This window comes from Bos javanicus, chromosome 1 (genome assembly GCF_032452875.1).
Source record: "Bos javanicus breed banteng chromosome 1, ARS-OSU_banteng_1.0, whole genome shotgun sequence".
Lineage (NCBI taxonomy): Eukaryota > Metazoa > Chordata > Mammalia > Artiodactyla > Bovidae > Bos > Bos javanicus.
Genome location: NC_083868.1, coordinates 78,676,103 through 78,695,971, shown reverse-complemented (window position 1 = coordinate 78,695,971; position 19,869 = coordinate 78,676,103). Strand labels below are relative to the sequence as shown.

At 39.4% G+C, this 19,869-nt stretch overlaps 1 protein-coding gene across 14 annotated transcripts in view; it reads left to right on the top strand.

Moving 5' to 3' along the window:
- LPP (LIM domain containing preferred translocation partner in lipoma) overlaps positions 1–19,633 on the top strand; it is a 759,650-nt gene extending 740,017 nt beyond the window's left edge. For all 14 annotated transcript variants that reach the window (XM_061413171.1, XM_061413188.1, XM_061413215.1 and 11 more), the window contains 2 exons: positions 443–563; positions 2,946–19,633. In XM_061413171.1, the coding sequence (XP_061269155.1) occupies positions 443–563; positions 2,946–3,074 (250 nt within the window). In that variant the 3' untranslated portion in view covers positions 3,075–19,633. The remainder of the gene's footprint in view (positions 1–442; positions 564–2,945) is intronic.
- The last annotated feature ends 236 nt before the right edge of the window (positions 19,634–19,869 follow it).

The following is a 19,869-nucleotide window of genomic DNA, read 5'->3' as shown; positions in this document are numbered from 1 at the left end:
GCACATACAAAGTCTAGAAGCAAAAGTCAGAAACAAGTAGGGGCTGCCAAGACCTTCATTCTTCCCTCTGCTTGATCCAGCCCAGGATTTGTATTTGCAATCTTTCCACAGGTGAATGCCATGCCACACGCTGAGTGGCCTGTGTGAATTGCATCGGGCCACTCAGTGTGTGTTATGCAGACGCAGTTCACACACTCATCTCCCACTTCCCCAAATATCACAATATTTATGATTTAGAAGAACCTTAACAGTCATTGAATATAAATCCCCTATTTTAGCTAAGGAAGGAGACCCAGGGAAGGAAGGTGACTTGCTCAAGGTCACACGAGGTGATAGACCAGATGTCCTGGCTCTTCGTTTGCACCTTTTCTTTTCTCTTGTTTTCACTTCTTTGTCAGTGCTTAAGTTCAGTATCTAACCAGAACTATCTCTCCTCTTTCAGGAAATTTGCTCCCCGCTGTTCTGTGTGCAAGGAGCCTATCATGCCTGCCCCTGGCCAGGAGGAGACTGTCCGGATTGTGGCTCTGGATCGTGATTTCCATGTTCACTGCTACCGGTGTGAGGTCTGTGGTCAGCGCCCCACCCCCTGCCAGGCCATCAGAGCCAGATTTTTATAAATATCACAATTATAAAATCTAAGAGAGCCCTTAATGCCTGTGTTCATTCAACTTGGGTTTTACAGGAGACCTGTGACCCCAGTTGGAAGTGACGAGAGATTTCTTGCCCGAGGGCCATGTCATCATGTATATAGCAAAGGGCAGCAAGTCTTTCTCCTCTAATCTGGGTATCAAAAGGACACCACATTCAGAAAATGACTTCAAAGCATTTTTTTATCCTAGTCCTATGACTTGCCCAGGGCCTCTCTTTTGAAGCAGCTTTCTTGTTTTCTACCAGACCTTCTGAGTGCAGCAGTTAGCAGCTCCCCCTTCTATCTGCAAGAGATAATATGAACTACCTTATTACCACCTCCTCATGACAATGGCTCGTCTAGTCCCATGAGATTTTCCCAAGACATGGGCGGTGGGGCTGGCAGAGCTGCCCCTAGCCTCTAGGACTGCAGTAATTCCATCTATCACCTGAGCTGTAGCTGACCACCCAGTTTATGCAGTGTGCTTTGTTCGCTCCTGCAGCCCCAGTTGCATGCCTCTCTCTGGCCTTAATATGAGCAAAGAAAATAAAAAAACGTCCAGCTTTTACACTAGGTGTTATGACTAAAGAGCAATAAAAATGTCTAGCCTTAGAATTGACCTGAATTGTAAGTGTGGAAAACCTAGAGTTCACTTTGCAGTTGGAGAAACTGAGGTTCAATGGAGGCAGGCTTCCCACTATTTCTAGACACACTTGCTCTATGTGCCAACAGGCTTTGACTTTTCATGGTTTTGTTGTTTGTTCTAAGAGTGGTGTGAGATGTACCTTTTCTCCTCCCAGATGAAATAATAACAGTACAAAATAAATTTGTGCTGCACATGTGTCTTAGAATCAAGACTGTAGAATGGGAGGAACACTGAATTAAAAGGAGGCAGACTTCCATCACCCCAGACAAATCACTTCCCTCTCCACAGCTCACTTCCCCACGTGTAAAACAGACTTGTTCTGGATGCTCCAGTATTGGCTCCTTTGGTTCTAAGATTCAAGGTGCTAACAGTTGAGTTTCAACACTGCAGTCGACTCTGGGGTCTTTAGAGTGCCCAGGTAACGGTTAATGTTAGGTCATTAAAGGCTTAAAACCATGTCATTTATGTCATTTCTTTCTCTTTATTATGATCAAAAGGTTCTGTTTAATTCCATCACTCAGTTTCCCCAAATGTCTCTAGATCTCCAGAATATCTGCTTGTTCATTCATAAGGCTGGCCTTCTTGGGAAGAATAACTATAGGGGCCATCGCTGCTGCTGCTGCTCCTGCTGTTGTGTTCTGGATGATACCCTTTTTGAATTTACATTTCATTATTTGTCAAATTCAAATAGGAACCTCAGTGACCCCCCCCTCCCTTGCTGTTATAGAAGACAGCAGAGGTGAGGCACACAGCAGTCGTGACCTTCTAGAAGAGTTTCTACCACAGTTAGCAAGGGCACACACCACAAGATGAAATACTATATTTTTCTTTTCCAAAGAAATTTCTGTTTCCTCTAAAGGTGAAGGTCAGCATTTAACTGTCATATAACACTTTTCAAAATGGATGCTCAGGTACTATTAACAGTAGTATAATTCTTTACAGTTATATGGCTCTTGGCATTTTTTTCAAAGTATAGTCATATCCATTTTCCTCTTTGATCCTCCTAACATCTCAGTGAGGTAGGAATTGTGGGAATAATTTTCAGAGTGGCTGTTGGCCTTGCCTGCAGTGACAGAGGCAGGAGCAGAACGAATGGTGGTACCCAAGGGCCCTGTCCCCCCATCCTGCACTCATCCCTCTACACTGTGCTGTATCCTTTAGAAAGTACAATGGATCATTCCCCACTCCCCCCACCCACCCCAAACCTTAGGATTTTCTTTTCTTTCTAAAGTTGGAGTAAGTATGCAGAGCCTGTTGATGGCCCGCTGCTTAGCAGGAGTCGCTCTGCAACTTAGCTTCTGACCTGGAATTACCACAAGATTCTGTCCTTGCACTTGTATATTACTTTTGAAAAATCTTTAATAATAGATGATAAAGATTTATTCTCTCCTGTTCTTATTGTTTGGGTGAAGGGAAAAACTACTTGGGAGCCTAGGCCCTCGGGTTTTTCTCCTTCTGTACCTGTATTTCCTTTTGTGTGACATCAGAAAGGTCATTTTACCCTGTTCTTGTTTATGTCCCCAGCCTCTGCTTCAACTTAATGTACATATCATATGATATCCTGGGGAAGAGAAGAGGTAGTGATTGGCCTCTTTATGGAAGCTCTGCATGAACAGAGGAGTTTGTTTCCATTTTCACTGACATCCTTTCCCTCTGCCTTCCTTCTTCCAGGATTGTGGTGGTCTCCTGTCTGAAGGAGATAACCAAGGCTGCTACCCGCTAGATGGACACATCCTCTGCAAGACCTGCAACTCTGCCCGCATCAGGGTGTTGACCGCCAAGGCCAGCACTGACCTTTAAATCCAGTCGCCTGTTTAGCGGTTAGTTGGTGGATCCAAGAAGGATGAAACACAAGAAAAATATGACAAGAGAAATAGGAAAAGAAAGGAAAGGCAATCAAGCTATGGGATGGTCTCTACTTCATCCACTATTAACCTTTCTGTAGAAACACCTAGAATATGAGATTTTTTTTTAAGTTCTTACAATACACATTTCACAGTTAGTCATGTAGAACCTTGATAGGCTTTTGTTCCCAAGGACTTGCACATTTTTGCACGGATTATGCTCCATCCCATTCACTTCTGCATTCCTTTAACTTTTAATCCCTATGTTTGTCTCACTTTTCATCTGGTTGAATGGCTTTTTTTAGTGTGGTATTTGCTGTCACACAGTTTTTCCTGGGGAAGTCTGCCAACTCCCAGGTGCTTTTCGGCTTGAAGGCTCCATCCTATCACTTCCACACTGCCAGCGATCATAAAAGATAGTCATTCATTTTCTGTGTATTGAAAAAAATTGTGTTTTATTGCTCTAAACTAGTCATGTCCCTTGGGGAGAAAATGCACAATTTTATGTCAGGTTATAAAGAATTTAAACTGTAAATTACGTAGATTAAAAGAAGCTGAATTTGCAGCCATCCCAATTCAAAATCTATAATGACCAGTGGTGGGACTCATTTGAAAATAGATATTGGTGAGAGAGAACCAAACTTCAATATTTTTTCTGCAGAAATTACAGATGGGGTATGCTGGAAAAAGCGTTTTGGGGTTACATTTGAAAAGGCATTATTATGCCTCAAATATTAAAATTTTATTTTCCATGCTACCTGGATATAATAATATGGACAGACTTGGTTTTCTTTAGAATATAACTTCCAATACTGCTCCACTTTTCATATCGGATATGTTGTGACATTTTGTTTGTTTGTTTGGGGAGGGAGGACATACAAACACAACCACCAGAATGTGTAGCTGTGTTCCTCTAGAGGAAGATCTCTATAGACAACTGTTCGTTTTTTTTTTTTTTCCAGGCCTAGGTCCATTTTACCTGACAATTGCAAATCGGGGCACATAAAATTGTCTTGGTTTTGTTTAGTTTACCTTAAAAAGACAGGAAACTTGAAAAGGTTGTGAAACCACAGTTTCATCATTCTTATAATTCTTCTGCAACTCAAAATACATATTGCAGGAGACATTTTCATATCACTGATGTGACATTTACACCACACTTTCATAGACAATCACTGAAAAGAAATTGCCTTTTTGAAGTAAAAATATGCAGAGTCTAGAATCTTCAGTCAGATTCTTTTGAGGCAGTGAAATGCTTGCCTGCTAACTGCAGAACCACATACATTTTTTTTTTTTAAATGTTCTAACACGTTTCCTTTAAGGAAGGACCCTTCTCTTAATAGCAGGTTACCATCTTGTAAACAAAGTATTTTGGATTAAGATTTGTTCAAATCTTTTTTAAGATTAGGTCAACCTTTTTAAAAACTTTCTGCAAGTATATACTTTTAAATTACAAAGTATTTTAAATATAACAAAAATATAGATAATAATATAATGGATCTCTGTGATACCCAGTTTAAGAAATCAAATATAACAAATATAGCTACATTCCCCCGTATACCCTTCCTTGATTCCACAAAGATCTTTTTCATGATTAGAAAGTGATAAACTTTTCTAGTCTGACTTTGTTTTTTAATTTTAACACTCAGAAATGAAAAATTATTTGTGAATGTTTTGCATTGCAATCCAGACCTCAAGCATCCCAATTACATTTATTTTACTTTAGTAGGAATAATCATAAAGGTGGTTCATTTTTTTTTTTTTCCAATAAGATATCCTTAAGTCTATGGCTCTTGTAAGTCAATCTGTGGCTCATTTGCTTTGGTTACCAGTTTTGTTTTAGAACGACCACAGCTAGAGCTTTTCAAAGGGTCCTTTGACCACTGTGCTTTCCTTACCTTGATTCCCTTGTCCTTGACCTCACATTTCTCATAATGTGAGATACAAGAGGTCCACTTTGGGCAGCATGTGGATTTTAGGATACAATGGCAACTGTATCACTGAATTTCTGTCTTCCAAATGAAAGGAGAGACCATGCTGATGACCTCAAAGAGTACTGACCATTAGACAATTGGGGTGATACTATCTATAATCAGCTTGAATTGCTTCAGCAATTTGTTTTTTATGAAATACTAGGGGAAAAAATATATCTTTTGGTCAAAAGGAAAGAGCCCAATTTATTGAGGGGTGGAGTTTATCTCTTAAAATACAGTCTTATGAATTTTGCCAAAAGAGGGAGGATTTATGAAATATTTATACTATAAAAATGCAGTAACATTCTACTTGTTGGTTACAAGTTGGTTTAAGTTCTTATGTAACTGAATGTTTACATGCCAAGAAAAAAGAGAGTTATAAGAAAAGGCTGTTACAGGCCCCTCACTGTGACACTGCCAGAATAGTGCTTGCTTACAATCTTTATAGTGCGTTTTTATCACGTAACCTCAGAGTATCTTTACCAAAGATTTTTAAAGTAAATCTCTTTTTAATATAGACTTATCATACTTTTATAATAATGAATGTGCACACCTACATATACAGAATATTTAGATTTAGATTTTTTTCTTTCACAAGGTATAAGGAAAGGATCCTAAAATATTTTATTTCAGGATTTCTTAATTATATGATTTATATTGCTTTCTTGTCTTCTATTAATCATTTGGTATCAGCAATGCCAAATCACTCTTTACTGTTTTAGCTACATGAAATGATGCCTATAACAGATATAAACATCTAGTGCCTTAAGGATTATAATTCTACTGTCTTATGATATGTTGTCTTGATTGTTATCATTTAAAGACGTAGATAATAGAAAAAATCATAGAGTCTATAAGAGAAAGCTTGTAAAAATATACTAAAAAATATACTGGTTTTTAAAAAAATTGTCACAAACAGAAATATTTGGCAATTCCATGTAACATGAGAGACATGGAAAAGGAGAAAAAACCCACTATGTCCTGGGCTCTGCAGATTGTTTTATAGTCAGGTTTCTCCACCACCTGGATCCCCAGCTCAGACTGACTCAGTATGGAGTCTCATCTGTGAACAGATTGGCCTTTAAAACTCAAAATAAGTCATATGTTCCAGCTAAATGCATCAAAGCTTTGAGATCCTGGACATCTCTGCAGCCCAATGATGTGGGTTCTTTTTCCTTTCATTAAAAAATTGTTTTTACCAGAGCAACTTCTCTGATCAAAATGACTTCGTTGTGTGTATGCTGATGAATACAGAGGAGATATCAACACTATAACTGTTTCCTCACTATCTAAGATTCTGCAGAGATGTTTGCGATGATGTTTCAAGTATATAATATTCTAATTGCATTTAAACAAGTATTTTGTATTTGGGTTCAGGGGAAGGAAGAGAGCATTTTACCATGGGGCTGTCGTAGAGGGTTTATGGAATATAGACAGGACTCTGAAAACACAACTCCCAACAGTTTTCCTAGTTAATAAAAATCCTATTAATGTGAACCAGCCAGGAATAACAGTGTTATTTCTATTTGATATGGTTTAGGCTTCTCTTGTCAAATCTGCATTGGGGCTGCCCCTTGATCCCTCCATTATCAAGTTTTGAAGGGTGTTGGGGAAACCATGGCAGCTGCTAGGAAGATCAGGGAAACACTGATGTAACCTCACAGCCTCTCACCATTTCTCTTGGCTTGGAAAGGCTTTTTTTTCCATATACATTTCTAGAAATATTGCTATGCTACCTTAGTATTTCACATTTGTAGTTTAAACAAGCGATTGTCCATCTGTTGCCTAGAGCTTCAGTACATGTGTGTTATGAATGAAATATGACAGCATGTTCCATACCCTGCTTTAGCCATCTGTAGGAAACCAGGAGGCTGGAAAAGATATACCTCTGCAAAATGTGCCTCAAGTTCATTTCCTAAGATCGCTCTTTTGGTGCACTTTCACGGGAGACAATCAGAGAGCAACATGCATTTGTGCCTTATTTTTAAAGAAAACTTTACACTACTATGAATGCTCCTCTGAAGAGTCTTCACATAAATAACCCTCCCAAATCTCAAAGATGTACTCATTGAAAAGTCAAAATCAGAGATGTCTGAACTCTTCATCTTAATGTATTCTAGCAGTATTTCTGTTCTCGCCATCTCTTGGGAAGTACCTTATGGTACTAAATTAGGAAAACATTTTTAAGCATTCTTATGCCACAGGTGATGTCTTAGGTGTTGTTAGTGAGTAAGTGGTCTTATTTAGTGGTCTTACTCTAGTTTTAGTCAGCAATGAAGACGTACTTCCACTTGATCTATTCAGCATACCGCTTTAATTGCCACAGTCTTTTGGTTTGCTGTTTTTTATTTTTTTAAATTTTAATAGTATACAGAACCAGTTGAGGATCTTGGTTCTGAGTCATTATTATGGTGCAATCATGAATATATCAGGTCAAGTCATTTCCTTGTCAGGTAACTTTTCTCACAAGGCTGTTATTTGCTGCATGCTGTGTTCAGTTGCTCAGTCGTGCCCAACTCTTCGTGCCCCCGTGGACTGTAGTCTTCTAGGCTCTTCTCTCCGTGGAATTTTCCAAGCAAGAATACTAAAGTGGATTGCCATTTCCTCCTCCTCCTTCCTGACCCAGGGATCGGACTGGTATCTCTCATGTCTCTCCTGCATCGGCAGGTGGATTCTTTACCACTCTGCTGCCTGGGAAGCCTGGCTGTTGTTTAGTTTGCTTATTGTTTCAGCCTTTAAAAAGTGATCTGATTAAAGCTGTGTGACCTGGTGAGAGTTCTCTCTCCCTCCCCCTCTCCCCCTCCCTCCTTGTCTCCTTCTTATTCCTTAACATTTCTACTCATTAGTGTTATCCTGATTGGACTTTTCATAAATAAATTAAATCAGTACATTACAATCCTTATGGAATTATGATCATATTAGGAGAAGAATTGTACCGCAAAATATATGCAGCATCCATAAATCCTTTCTTTAGAAAGGCATATTTTTCCAAACTGTGTTTATTCATAAAGTGAGGTGAGATAATAGAGTCTTTGGGTTTTATTTTAATGAGTTTTCATCAGGGATTCAGATCACAGAGTTCTTGGCAAATTCATTTATGACTGGCCTACTTTTCTCAGCTATAGGCAAAGTGATCTTTCTAAGACTAGCTTAAGGTTTTTTGTTTGTTTTTTTTTTTAATCCTAAGCATTTTGACCAACAAGACAATCGTGTTCTTAAGTGATGGCATGTTATTTTAGATCAATGAAACTTGAGAATTTTCCATATTATCCTTCTGGAATTTTTACACGTATCAGCATTTTTTCCCATGACAATCATATTAAACCCTAATACTTCAGGCACAGTATTTTACAGGGAATAGATCAGCAATAGTTTTTCCTGAAGCACATGTTACAGACTTGTAGTCTTATAAAAATTAACCTGAAAAGGATCTGGATTTCTCAGTAACGCATTTTCTTAAAATTTGAGTCTGACATTCTTTTGAACTCTGGCTAATACTGATCAAAAACATGCCCTCTGTGTCTGTTTTTTATAAATTTGTTTGGAAAAAGCTTATAATTCTAGGAATGGATTTCCATTGTTGATTTTTGTCCTTAATGTTGTCTACAAGTTGACCTTGATTTTCCTTTTTGGGAAGGTCACATATGAGAAAAGTAAAAGCATATCTAACATATACAATCAATACACAAATGAACTTACCCAGTTTTAATAATAGTCACAGTGAATATATTGTTTTGATAAATAGGTTTTTCTGCTTGTTTGTTTTGTTTTGTTTTTTAACCGGTCTCCAAGAAGAGAGGAATACGGAGGGAAGGAAGAATTTGAGAGAAGGGGAAGGTCACAATTAAAACACTGACATGAGGATTCTTATAGAATGTAACTCAGAATTTTCACAGAGGTTTTAAGGATTGGCAGTTGTAGCTTTTTAAACAAATAAAATATATTTCTAAGTTTATGAAGTGTTTAAAAATCACTGTGGCTAACACTGTATTTTTCCCTTGTCAGAAGAGAATTAAAAGGAGAGCTGTTTCTCAGCCCTGTGGCATGGCCATCACCACACAAGACTCTGTAATATATTCACTTCATCCCTTTGCAAGAGGGCCATAGCTCACTCTCCTGTGACAGATGGCGATGCCTATTCTTACATAGTCTTAAGCAAGCTCCAGTACACCCTAAGCATCTCTAAAGGTTAGAGGTTTCTGTTTTCACACACTGAGTATCTCATCCTTTCCAATGTAGGTACCTGGTGAGCATAGTAAACAGGAGTTGCCTTGGTCTGTGGATCTCTTGTTCAAATCCAGTCATGAGCTTTCTATAATGCCCTGCCTACACAGCTATACTGGAATTGATTTGTACCTTTTCTCCTTTTTAGTTGCAAGCACAGAAAACTAACATTAGATTACTAAGTTCAAAGAAGAATAAATATAAAATGGCGTATTTTCCTATCAGTATAGAAAGGAAGGACCCTTACTCCTTTCTGTATTTTACTTTCCTGGCCCCTGTGCAAAAAAAGTTGTAGACACTATTTGTGTTATCCAACATACATGTGGCTTATTTTGTGGAAAGTTGTGTGGAAGATGCATTTTATTAAACTCTTTGACTTTTCTCCTATGAAGTTACAAAAACGAAATTGCTACAATCTTTTTTCTTTATTTCTGATTGTTGCATAATTTACAACAGTTTCTAACTACCCTAATAAACCTCTCTCATTCTAACCCTTATTATAAGCACAAGTTTTGTAACATTCTATAAGCAAAAGTTAGATATACTAGAAAGAAGAGGGAAACCCATAACTGCGTCTTTTGTAATACTTTAAGATGGTTGCATTAATCCTTACCCACTATGTGCTTGCTACTTTTTTCAATAAACTAATTCACTTAATGGGCAAGTGGAAACATCATTCACCTTCCTTTGCTAGACATTGACCTAATAGACCCAAACAGAAGTCTTATTAAATGACACACACAACTACACAAAACTGTAGCTTCTAAATTCAGTTTTCAGCCCCAAGAGTAGAATGATCTACCAAGATTAACACTGATTTCACTGTGTCATCTTCTGTTCTACACCAGCGTAGAAGGCTATAGCCAACCCCAAGCCTCAGCGCTGTTCCTAGACAAACATAGGCTCATGGGTCTTTTAAGGACCTGAATCTCCTATTACTTTCCCAACAAGTCACCATTCCACATCTTTTCAGAGCTCGCTAGTTTGTAGTACTATTCATGGCAGTCCTTCTACTATTGGGGCAGCTTTTTTCTACCAAAGTTCTTCCTCATGTTAAACAAAATTCGGCCTCTGGAGCTATGCACAGGAAGTCTAAGGTCTATATCTTTGCCTCTAGGTCAGATACCACTCTTTCAACTTTTCCTCATTTATCAACATAGTATCAAGTTCAATCATCCATTTGCTTCTCCTTCGAACAGTTAGACCCAACAATATTTTCTAATTTTATTTCAGTCTACTAAGTGAAATGTAGCCAGCTCTTTGGGTCAGGCTAGGTAAAAACACCCTGTCGGACATGACTGAGTGACTTCACTTTCACTTTTCACTTTCATGCACTGGAGAAGGAAATGGCAACCCATTCCATTGTTCTTGCCTGGAGAATCCCAGGGACGGGGGAGGCTGGTAGGTTGCCGTCTATGGGGTCGCACAGAGTCGGACACGACTGAAGGGACTTAGCAGCAGCAGCAGCAGGATTGAAAGTAAATGGAATTGGAATCGTTGAAAGGAAACTGATATTCAATGTGGAAATTTCCCCCAAGGACTCAGACCCAGGAGAGTGAAAACTGGATGAGGTTAGATCTCGCTTGTGTGTAAAACAGTCCTCTTACTCTGTGTACTTCACTGTTTTTGATGTTACCAAAGTCAACATAGGGTTCAGTTCAGTTCAGTCGCTCAGTTGTGTCCGACTGTTTGGACCCCATGAACCGTAGCATGCCAGGCCTCCCTGTCCATCACCGACTCCCGGAATCCACCCAAACCCATGTCCATTGAGTCGGTGATGCCATCCAACCATCTCATCCTCTGTCGTCCCCTTCTCCTCCTGCCCTCAACCTTTCCCAGCACCAGGGTCTTTTCAAACGAGTCAGCTCTTCGCATCAGGTGGCCAAAGTATTGGAGTTTCAGCTTCAACATCAGTCCTTCCAGTGAACACCCAGGACTGATCTCCTTTAGGATGGACTGGTTGGATCTCCTTGCAGTCCAAGGGACTCTCAAGAGTCTTCTCCAACACCACAGTTCAAAAGCATCAGTTCTTCCACACTCAGCTTTCTTTATACTCCAACTCTCACATCCATACATGACCACTGGAAAAACCATAGCCTTGACTAGATGGACCTTTGTTGACAAAGTAATATCTCTGCTTTTCAATATGCTGTCTACGTTGGTCATAACTTTCCTTCCAAGGAGTAAGCATCTTTTAATTTCATGGCTGCAATCACCATCTGCAGCAATCTTGGAGCCCAGAAAAATAAAAGTCAGCCACTGTTTCCACTGTTTCCCCATCTATTTGCCATGAAGTGATGGGACCGGATGCCATGATCTTAGTTTTCTGAATGTTGAGCTTTAAGCCACTTTTTCACTCTTCTCTTTCACTTTCATCAAGAGGCTCTTTAGTTCTTCTTCTCTTTTTGCCATAAGGGTGGTGTCATCTGCATCTGAGGTTATTGATATTTCTCCCAGCAATCTCCAGCTTGTGCTTCCTCCAACCCAGCGTTTCTCATGATGTACTCTGCATATAAGTTAAATAAGCAGGGTGACAATATACAGCCTTGATGTACTCCTTTTCCTATTTGGAACCAGTCTGTTGTTCCATGTCCAGTTCTAACTGTTGCTTCCTAACCTGCATACAGGTTTCTCAAGAGGCAGGTCAGGTGGTCTGGTATTCCCCTCTCTTTCAGAATTACATAGGGAGTGGGCTAGTATTTACATATGTCATCCATTAGATTCCCACTTCTTGGTCCATGTTCAACCCTTTCACTTTGTCCTTGTCTTCTCAAGAATGAAACATTTCTTGTCCGTGTTCCTATACTGAATATGCAAAAAGAGTTCTGGACTCTTTATAGGTTCCACATAAATATTTCTGGCTAGTTTGGTTTTTGAGATTTGCTTGCATTTTTCTGGGCTCAAATGTTAGTACCTAGAGTTGTTACACTCTTGATGAAGTGAGCAGCTTCACTACTCAATCATTTAAGAACTACCCTGAAGAGTCCATGTTTTCTCTATACTTTTGTCTTTCTAACAAATTCATCTCTTGCTCACACCCTCCATTTAATAATCGCTTTAAGAGAATCAGCCCCTAAGTAACTTTGATTAAAGTCAACTGCAATAAAATCAGATAGGTTCAGTCTGCACTCCATAGGAAGTGATAATAGCTTCAGGAAAAGTAATTCTTCCCAGTGACATCAGTTAAATCTTCATGGAAGAGTGAACTTAAGAAATCTTGATTCACTGGTTTGATTTAGAAGTTTAGAGAAGACTGTAAAGCACCAGAAACAAAAGGAAAGCATAGGTTATTTTCAGAGAAGATCCTCCACTTTAAGTATAGCTCATTCTAGAATGTCCTTCACAGAAGAAAAGGTTTCCAGATATTCAGGGTCAGTGAGAAGGGAAAGACATAGAGCAAGATTGATTCCGTTTGCTTTTTCATCTCTGTGTAATTTTAAGATAGGAAAAGTTGTCAAAATATAATCCAGCTCAGACAGTATAAATAGGAATCTTTTTTGGTAATGTACAAAATGTACATTTTCATTGGTTCTTAGCTACGTAATCTACTCTTGCACCAAGCACCCCTATCTTCTGAGCCTCTACAGTATGACAAGCAGGACACCGTATTTTCCTGTTGCTTCTAGGTCCATGATTGTAAAGGACTCCACATTTGTCTATTCCACTTGGTGTTAACATTCCCTCATGTATGTACTGATAAGTGAAAATCCAGGCTCTGCTTGAGCATCACCTGCATCAGGGAGCTCTTATTTCTTAAGTTCTTCCACTCCCTCCATTGTACTTGGTTCCAAGCTCCCAGAACCAGTCTTTGGGGCTTACGTGCTCCTTGGTGCCACACAAAATTAATCTCAGTACATAATAAAACATTGCTTCCTCCCTGTTTTCCTTCCTAACCTATTTTGCTTTTGGCAACACATTTCTTTAAAAAATAAACTGTGGTTTTTTGGGGGATCTTTTTTTGGTTTTTTTTAGCTGAAGATTATAAAAAAAAAAAAAGCTTTAAATATCCTTAAAAATAGTCTGAAGGTTTTTCTGAGGGTCAGGTTTAAGAGTATGAGTTTTGGGTTGCAGTTCTTACTTTCTTATTCAAAAGAAAAACTATCCTGACAGTTGTTACACAGTTTCATGCCTTCCCCCACTAACTAATCCGTGAAACACTCTCCCGTTATCCAGGCTGTTGATAATGACCTTAAAATGCTGGGAAATGTCAGCGTGTGATTTCCACTTCTAACAAGGAAAATGTCAAAAGCAGAAGATGCTGGTTCTGTTGAAAAGCATTACCTCTAGCCAGTTGTTCTGTGTGAAAGGAAGTAGGTTACATTATGTTGCAGTTTTATATCGAAATTTATACACAAGTTCAGTACAGTTGAAACATGGCGTTAATTACAGTTTATGCCACATGTCTCAAAATCCTAAATTCAAAACTTCAAAAGTTATTTAGAAGATGTTGGCTAAATCCATACAGTATGCTTGTTCCAAAGACATTTGTAACCAAAGATAGATGGGAAGTAGAAAGACAGCCAGAACACTATACCAGGCACTCGCCATATATTAGTGGTCTCTGGGAGGATAAGACTTGCAGGTTCTTCCACCCCAGCCTTGACTCCAAGAGCCCTATTGGCAGAAGCTGTCATCAGTCTCCTGGGCAGGGGGCTTTCCAAGCTCTAAAATAATAATTCCTAAGATAGTTTACAAACTGCTTTCGCACATGAAACAGCTCTGGGAGGAAGGTTATTAATAGCCCTATCCTGAAAGAGAAAGCCAAGGCTCAGAATGGTTAAGTGACTTGCCAAAAGCAATAAGAGCTGGTAAGTGGCAGACCTGGGGACGTACCCAGGTCTGGCAAGTCCAGTGTTCTCTCCAGTGGCTGCTTTCAGGGCACCACATACCTCAGAGCATGCTGGATGCCTCTTACAGACCCCCGGGGCCCCTGTTTGAAGGCATCCAAGAAATTCACACCGATCACCCAGCTATCAGGTGGCAGAGGCATATGGGCGCTGTGGGGTTTGAGACCGTTCAAAGCGTGCGTGCATTTTCTGTGTCTTCTCGTGGGAGACTGCTCGGCAGTCTGTCTGATTGGCAGTGTGACGGAGCCAGTGAGGAAGGGCACCGCGAAGAGCAAACACTGGCACTGAAGCACACTGCAGCAGATTTCCCCGGAGACTCCGGTTTACTTTACATTAACTGAAAACCTCTCTGGAACTGTGAGGTTCCGAATATCAACGGAGGCCACGCATTTAGAATTCAGTGGCGACACACAGAAGTGAGTTGATCCTTAAGACATTTTTCTCTTATGTGGGCTTTGATTTATGCCCCACAGAGGCAGGAACTTCTGCAGGTAAACAATGCATGTTGTCCTCTCTCTCAGCTCACATTTATCAGGGCCCCACCAAGTGTATGTCATAGCATCAGGCCGAGCCAACCAAGTGACCTTGACCTTGAAGTGTCCGTGAAAAAGTGCTATGGGATGGATCGTGATTCTGCCACTTGCCTTTTGCTGTTTGAGAGCCTGGGCTTCCCTTCCTGTTGTCATTTTGTGTTTCCTGTGGGCTTATCATGGGGAGTTTGGTACTGTTGTTTCCAGAATGCTTACTTGGAAGCCAGCCTGTATGTTCTAGAACATGAAATGTGGCGGTTCAACACCTGGGTATGCCTCCTCTTGAGCAGCATCTGTCTGGAAACAGTGCCTTTTGATGTGTCCTCTTGGGTTTTCAGTTCCTCTCATTTCTAATTGTAGTTGTTTGACTTGAAGTTAAAATCTGTTAACTGAAAAATATTCTTTCTTCATCTGAGTTAAATCTACTGCAGGGAACCTTAAAATGAGCTTACCTAATATGCTTTCTAGGCATCTTCTTTCCCAGGAGGCTTCCATCCATCAAATCGGTCTCATTATCCTTCTGCTAAATTCTCTGGGATTAATGAGGGCCGAGTTAAATAACAAGTGGCTTCTCACCCCTTTCCAGTCTGCACACCTGGGAAATACAGGTGGTGCCAGGGGGCAGCAGCTGAATGGCTTTGGCTGAGATGACATTCAGACACCGGGAAGGAGCCTCATTTTCCAGTGAGGTTTGATTAATGTTATGATTGATGGAGTGGAAAATGATTCTTGTAAAATCAATGATGTACCCCGCCCCCCACACACACACACACACAGGAGTGGATTAGCAGAAGAAGCACTTTGAGAACTCTTCAGAATTTTCTAGGTAGGTATGCCTGAGCTGAGACTCACTTGGGTGGAACCTGTGATGTCTTAGACAAGGAATAAAAGGACAGTGAAGTTTTGAATATGAAAAAGCAGCTCATTAAAAAAAAATAAAGACAGCCATAAACTCCAGTTTATCTTTACGTAATATAAAGGAAATTATGAATGCATTTTTTTCTTCCTCCATTGTACACAATGTTACCCCTCATAACTAGGAAAAATACAATTGTGTTGTCTTCAGAACACTCACCCGTGCATCTGCATGCACACATGCTCACACACTCACACACACTATCTCATACACACACACACATCTTCCAAGAAAGCTGATGCCTCAAAAAGGAAATCTTATTTTAAAACACTTGGATTTTTCAGGCCAAGAAACTAATAATTCCTAGACCTGACCCAATTTTGTGACTGCCAAAAAAGAAAAGAAAAAGCTATTTAAATTTTGTACGGATCCATTTATCTTTTAGAGTATGCCAAAGCAATTTGAGGTGGGGGTGGAAACTAAGGTATTTATCTCTGCAGCTGGAGTCTCTATGTATCTATCTGCTGGGAGTCCGATAAGAACAATTCTTGGGTGATTATTATTGATACATTGTGTTGCCGCTTTCTCCAGTGCCTGCTTTCCTTCCTACTCTTGTTTAAGAATAAGAGTTGCTTTTTTAACTCCTTGTCCTCCATCATGAAGGAGTAAATATTAAGCCTAAAGACTTCCCTCACCAAATCATTTCACTCCATTTCTGAACTAATTTAGAAAGTGCAAAAGAGGGAGAGCTAGCTTTTCTTGGATACATTTTCTCTTTTTCTTCTTTCTCAGGAGACAAATATAAAGGGAAAAAATCCAGTTCCTTTTCATCTCTTTGGGTGACAGTTGATGATCCCTTAGTAATTATAAACTAGAAGTAGGAGAATAGCATGGCCAGGTTATGATGTATCTGCCAACATGTTTCATTCCTTCAAATTCAGACTTTGAGAGGAAACGGGATTTTATCATTTAAATGCAAACAATGGGAATGACCTCATGTTTTAACTTTGTCACAGAAAAGGTGAGTTGATATTTGGCAGTGTTTGCATTTCACTAACCCTCTGTGCCTTCTGCTTAGTTTTTAGATGAATGCTATTACAATAACATATCAGGATGAAATTACCAAAAAGTGTTAAGTGCCTCGGACCTGCCTCACTAGATAGCAATTTGAAACTGGGGTAAACCATGCCAGCCTTCTTACTTAACTGAAATGTCTGAACCAAGGGTTGAAAGACCAGTAGTTTATAATGAAGTCACTGAAAAATCATTTTAAATAACTTTCTTCTTTTTGGTACCTTTTATTCTCTTGGGAAAGCTGATGAGCAAATTATCCAAGAATTAATTCTTATTAAACAGTCAGAATATCCTCCCCCCCAAAAAAATCTGAATTTGTCCTCATTAATTTTCAAGAAACATATGAAAAAGCAAATAGAATTAGAGATGGCATTGATTGTCTGATTATTTAACACAAATGAAATTTTGTGATTTAATGTGCCTTAAGGGAAATGTAAAACTTTCACAACAGGATTTTTTGAACTTTTACTGTGTTATCTATGCAATTAATTACTTTGCTTTTTATTTTGTCTTTTAAACTTCACCTTTATCATTTGTTAAACAGACTGGGGCTGCCTCCTTTTCTACTGGGAGCATGTGCAGTTATGAGATGCACCCCCCCCAAAAAAAGGAAGGCAAAAGAAAGAACTTTCTGGTAGCAAATCTGTGCCATGAAGTAGATGTGACATGAAGATGCAAAGCGGGAGGATAGTAATTTTCTCTGAGCTGCACACACCAGCTTTTATTTCATGGCTTTGTCACAGGCTTTTCTCCTTCTGTGCTGTCACCTTTGAGAAAAACGATTGCACCTTCTCCAAGTCTGCCTTTTAACAGCTACAGTTGAGTTGGCAAGACTTCCCCAGCTCTGAATATAGCCATTTGCCGACTCCGGCCTCTTTGCGAGACTGACTCAAATCTGTGATCTTCTGTTCAGCATACACATCAGCAAAGTGAGAAGATGAGCACTAAATATAGGCTCTATTAACTTTACTTTTAGATTTACTGCCTTCAAAAAGTGCCTATTCTGAGAAACATAGACGTTCTTCCTACATATGTATGTACACACGGTACCCAGAGTCATACCGTGCAGCCTTCAAAAACACACCATCGAAAGGAGTAGGTGCTAAGATAAGGAAACCTTGCCAAATGGAAGAAAGTCACTCATTTCCAATATCCCCTCCCGAGTGGCACCGTGAAACAGGCTGCAAGCACATTTCCTGAGCATTCCTTGCTGATACAGCCACTTTATATTTTTATCCTACTGGATGGTGGCATATTGCTGAGGTTTCCTGTACTCTACTTCAAGGGAATAGATTATGCTTCATGGAATTGGAACATTTAGTCAGGAAAAAAAGGTTGTTTAAGAGAATCAATGAGCCAGGGCCTCTATTAGGATATGTGTCATATGTGTGTTTTATAAACTTAGCATTGGTGAGCTTAGAATGTCAGCACATTGCTTCTCCTTTTATCTCTCAGGCTCACATCAGTGAAAACTAAAGTCTTGGCTCTGACAATTGGAGGCTCAGGGGGCCAAATGCCCTTGCCAGATCCTTAGAGCATCTTTACTTTGACTCCTAAAAATAGTAGCACATGCTATTTACTGGCTTTTGCTTCCATGGTTCTGTCACTGATATAACAACTGTAGATATTGTCAATGGAGCAGCAGCTCAGCCTACAAAGTTGGATTCCTACCCAGCTGTGGCAATAAGAGAGGGTCCAGACCAACGGGGCAAAGTAGACTATGTATGATTTTAGGAAAAGGGTTGAAGGGAGGACGTGCTTCCAAAAAAGATCTTTCTCAATGTGTCGTCTGACTCAACCAGCTGGCAGATTACACTTGCCAAGTCGCTCTCTTCCCTTAGAAGTCAGTTAGCTCCATGTTTGCTTGATTCTGTCTCTGCTTTGGAAAGGCAAGGTACCTCCAGTGGGCCTTTCCCCAAGGAAGCTCTTGCCATCCTCTTGGTCACAAAGTTGTCTCCTATCCCACCCAATTTCACAACAGGAAGTAAAGGGAGACAAGCAATGGAAGGTGCTTCCTGTGTCATCGACATCAGTCACCATTCTACTTTCCATCTAAGGGGCTCCACTGCTTAAACTAGGGAGGAGGGCAGAACGGATCATGGTTTTATCATTACTAGAGTGTGGACCATCTTTCCTTAGTTGTCTTCATTTTATGAGATGACTTGTCTCCTTGAAGAAAAGTGATACTCTTCTCTAAAACTGTCTGCTCTTCCTGTTCATGTTCTTGTTATGTTTTTACTTTATTCAGTTTTAAACACTAGTCACTTTCTATTTTGTTAGAGAAAAATGTGCTAGATAAGAGTTTGGAAATCTCCACGATATCAAAAGGGGCATTGGAATACCACAGAGTTTTTTCTCCTTGGAAACAAGATAGACTGGGAAAGATACAGCATGGTTTTGCTCCAGGTTTCAACCTGATCACGACTATGAGAGAGTTTTATGTAAACGTTAAGTGGTATTTACAAAAAGATAGATCAGGGAAAAGAGGGGTTAAGCCAGGTTTTCTCTATGCTAAATGTGTCAAAGAACAAGAATTTCCTACTAACTATAATCATAGCCCCACCATGATTGCTACAAATCTGAATAGCATTCTCTGACTTAGGGAAAGCGACACAAAAAACACGTAGAGAACATGCCTTTTTTCACATATATGATACTGACAGAGCCATGGTATTCCCAAAATGCAGATTTCTCTTTTTTATTCTTAGCAAATTACATCGCTCCTCTACATCATGAACCATCACTGACAAGTCCAACATAGCCCTCGTGGTTCCTTATAAAAGTAAGAGAATAAAATCTGTTATAAGCAAGTGATTTGGGTTATTTTCTTTTGTATTTATACATTACCACCTCTATTAAATCATGTTTAAATTTACCCTCTATCAGTTTTTTCTATCAATTGTTTTTCCAATGCTCTATAAGAATAAATATGAAAATCATATTCCTTTTTTCTGTTAAAAAATTGCAACTATGTTATTATATTTAGAAATCCAATAAAGTTATTACATTTACTTGCTTATGTGTGGAATTCTTTTTGAGCTGGATAATCCCTGTCTCTTTCCCCCTAACCTCTTTTACTGTGATTCATTTTTTACATCATTTGCTTTCCATATGGTCTTCTGAGAAAGGGAACGTCTCTCAAAAGAAATATGATGCCAACAAGAATATGAAGGCACCCACTCTTTTCCACTGTTAGCACAGAACATCTTAAGGTTAGACATGTTCTAGAATTAGTTGACCACTTTGT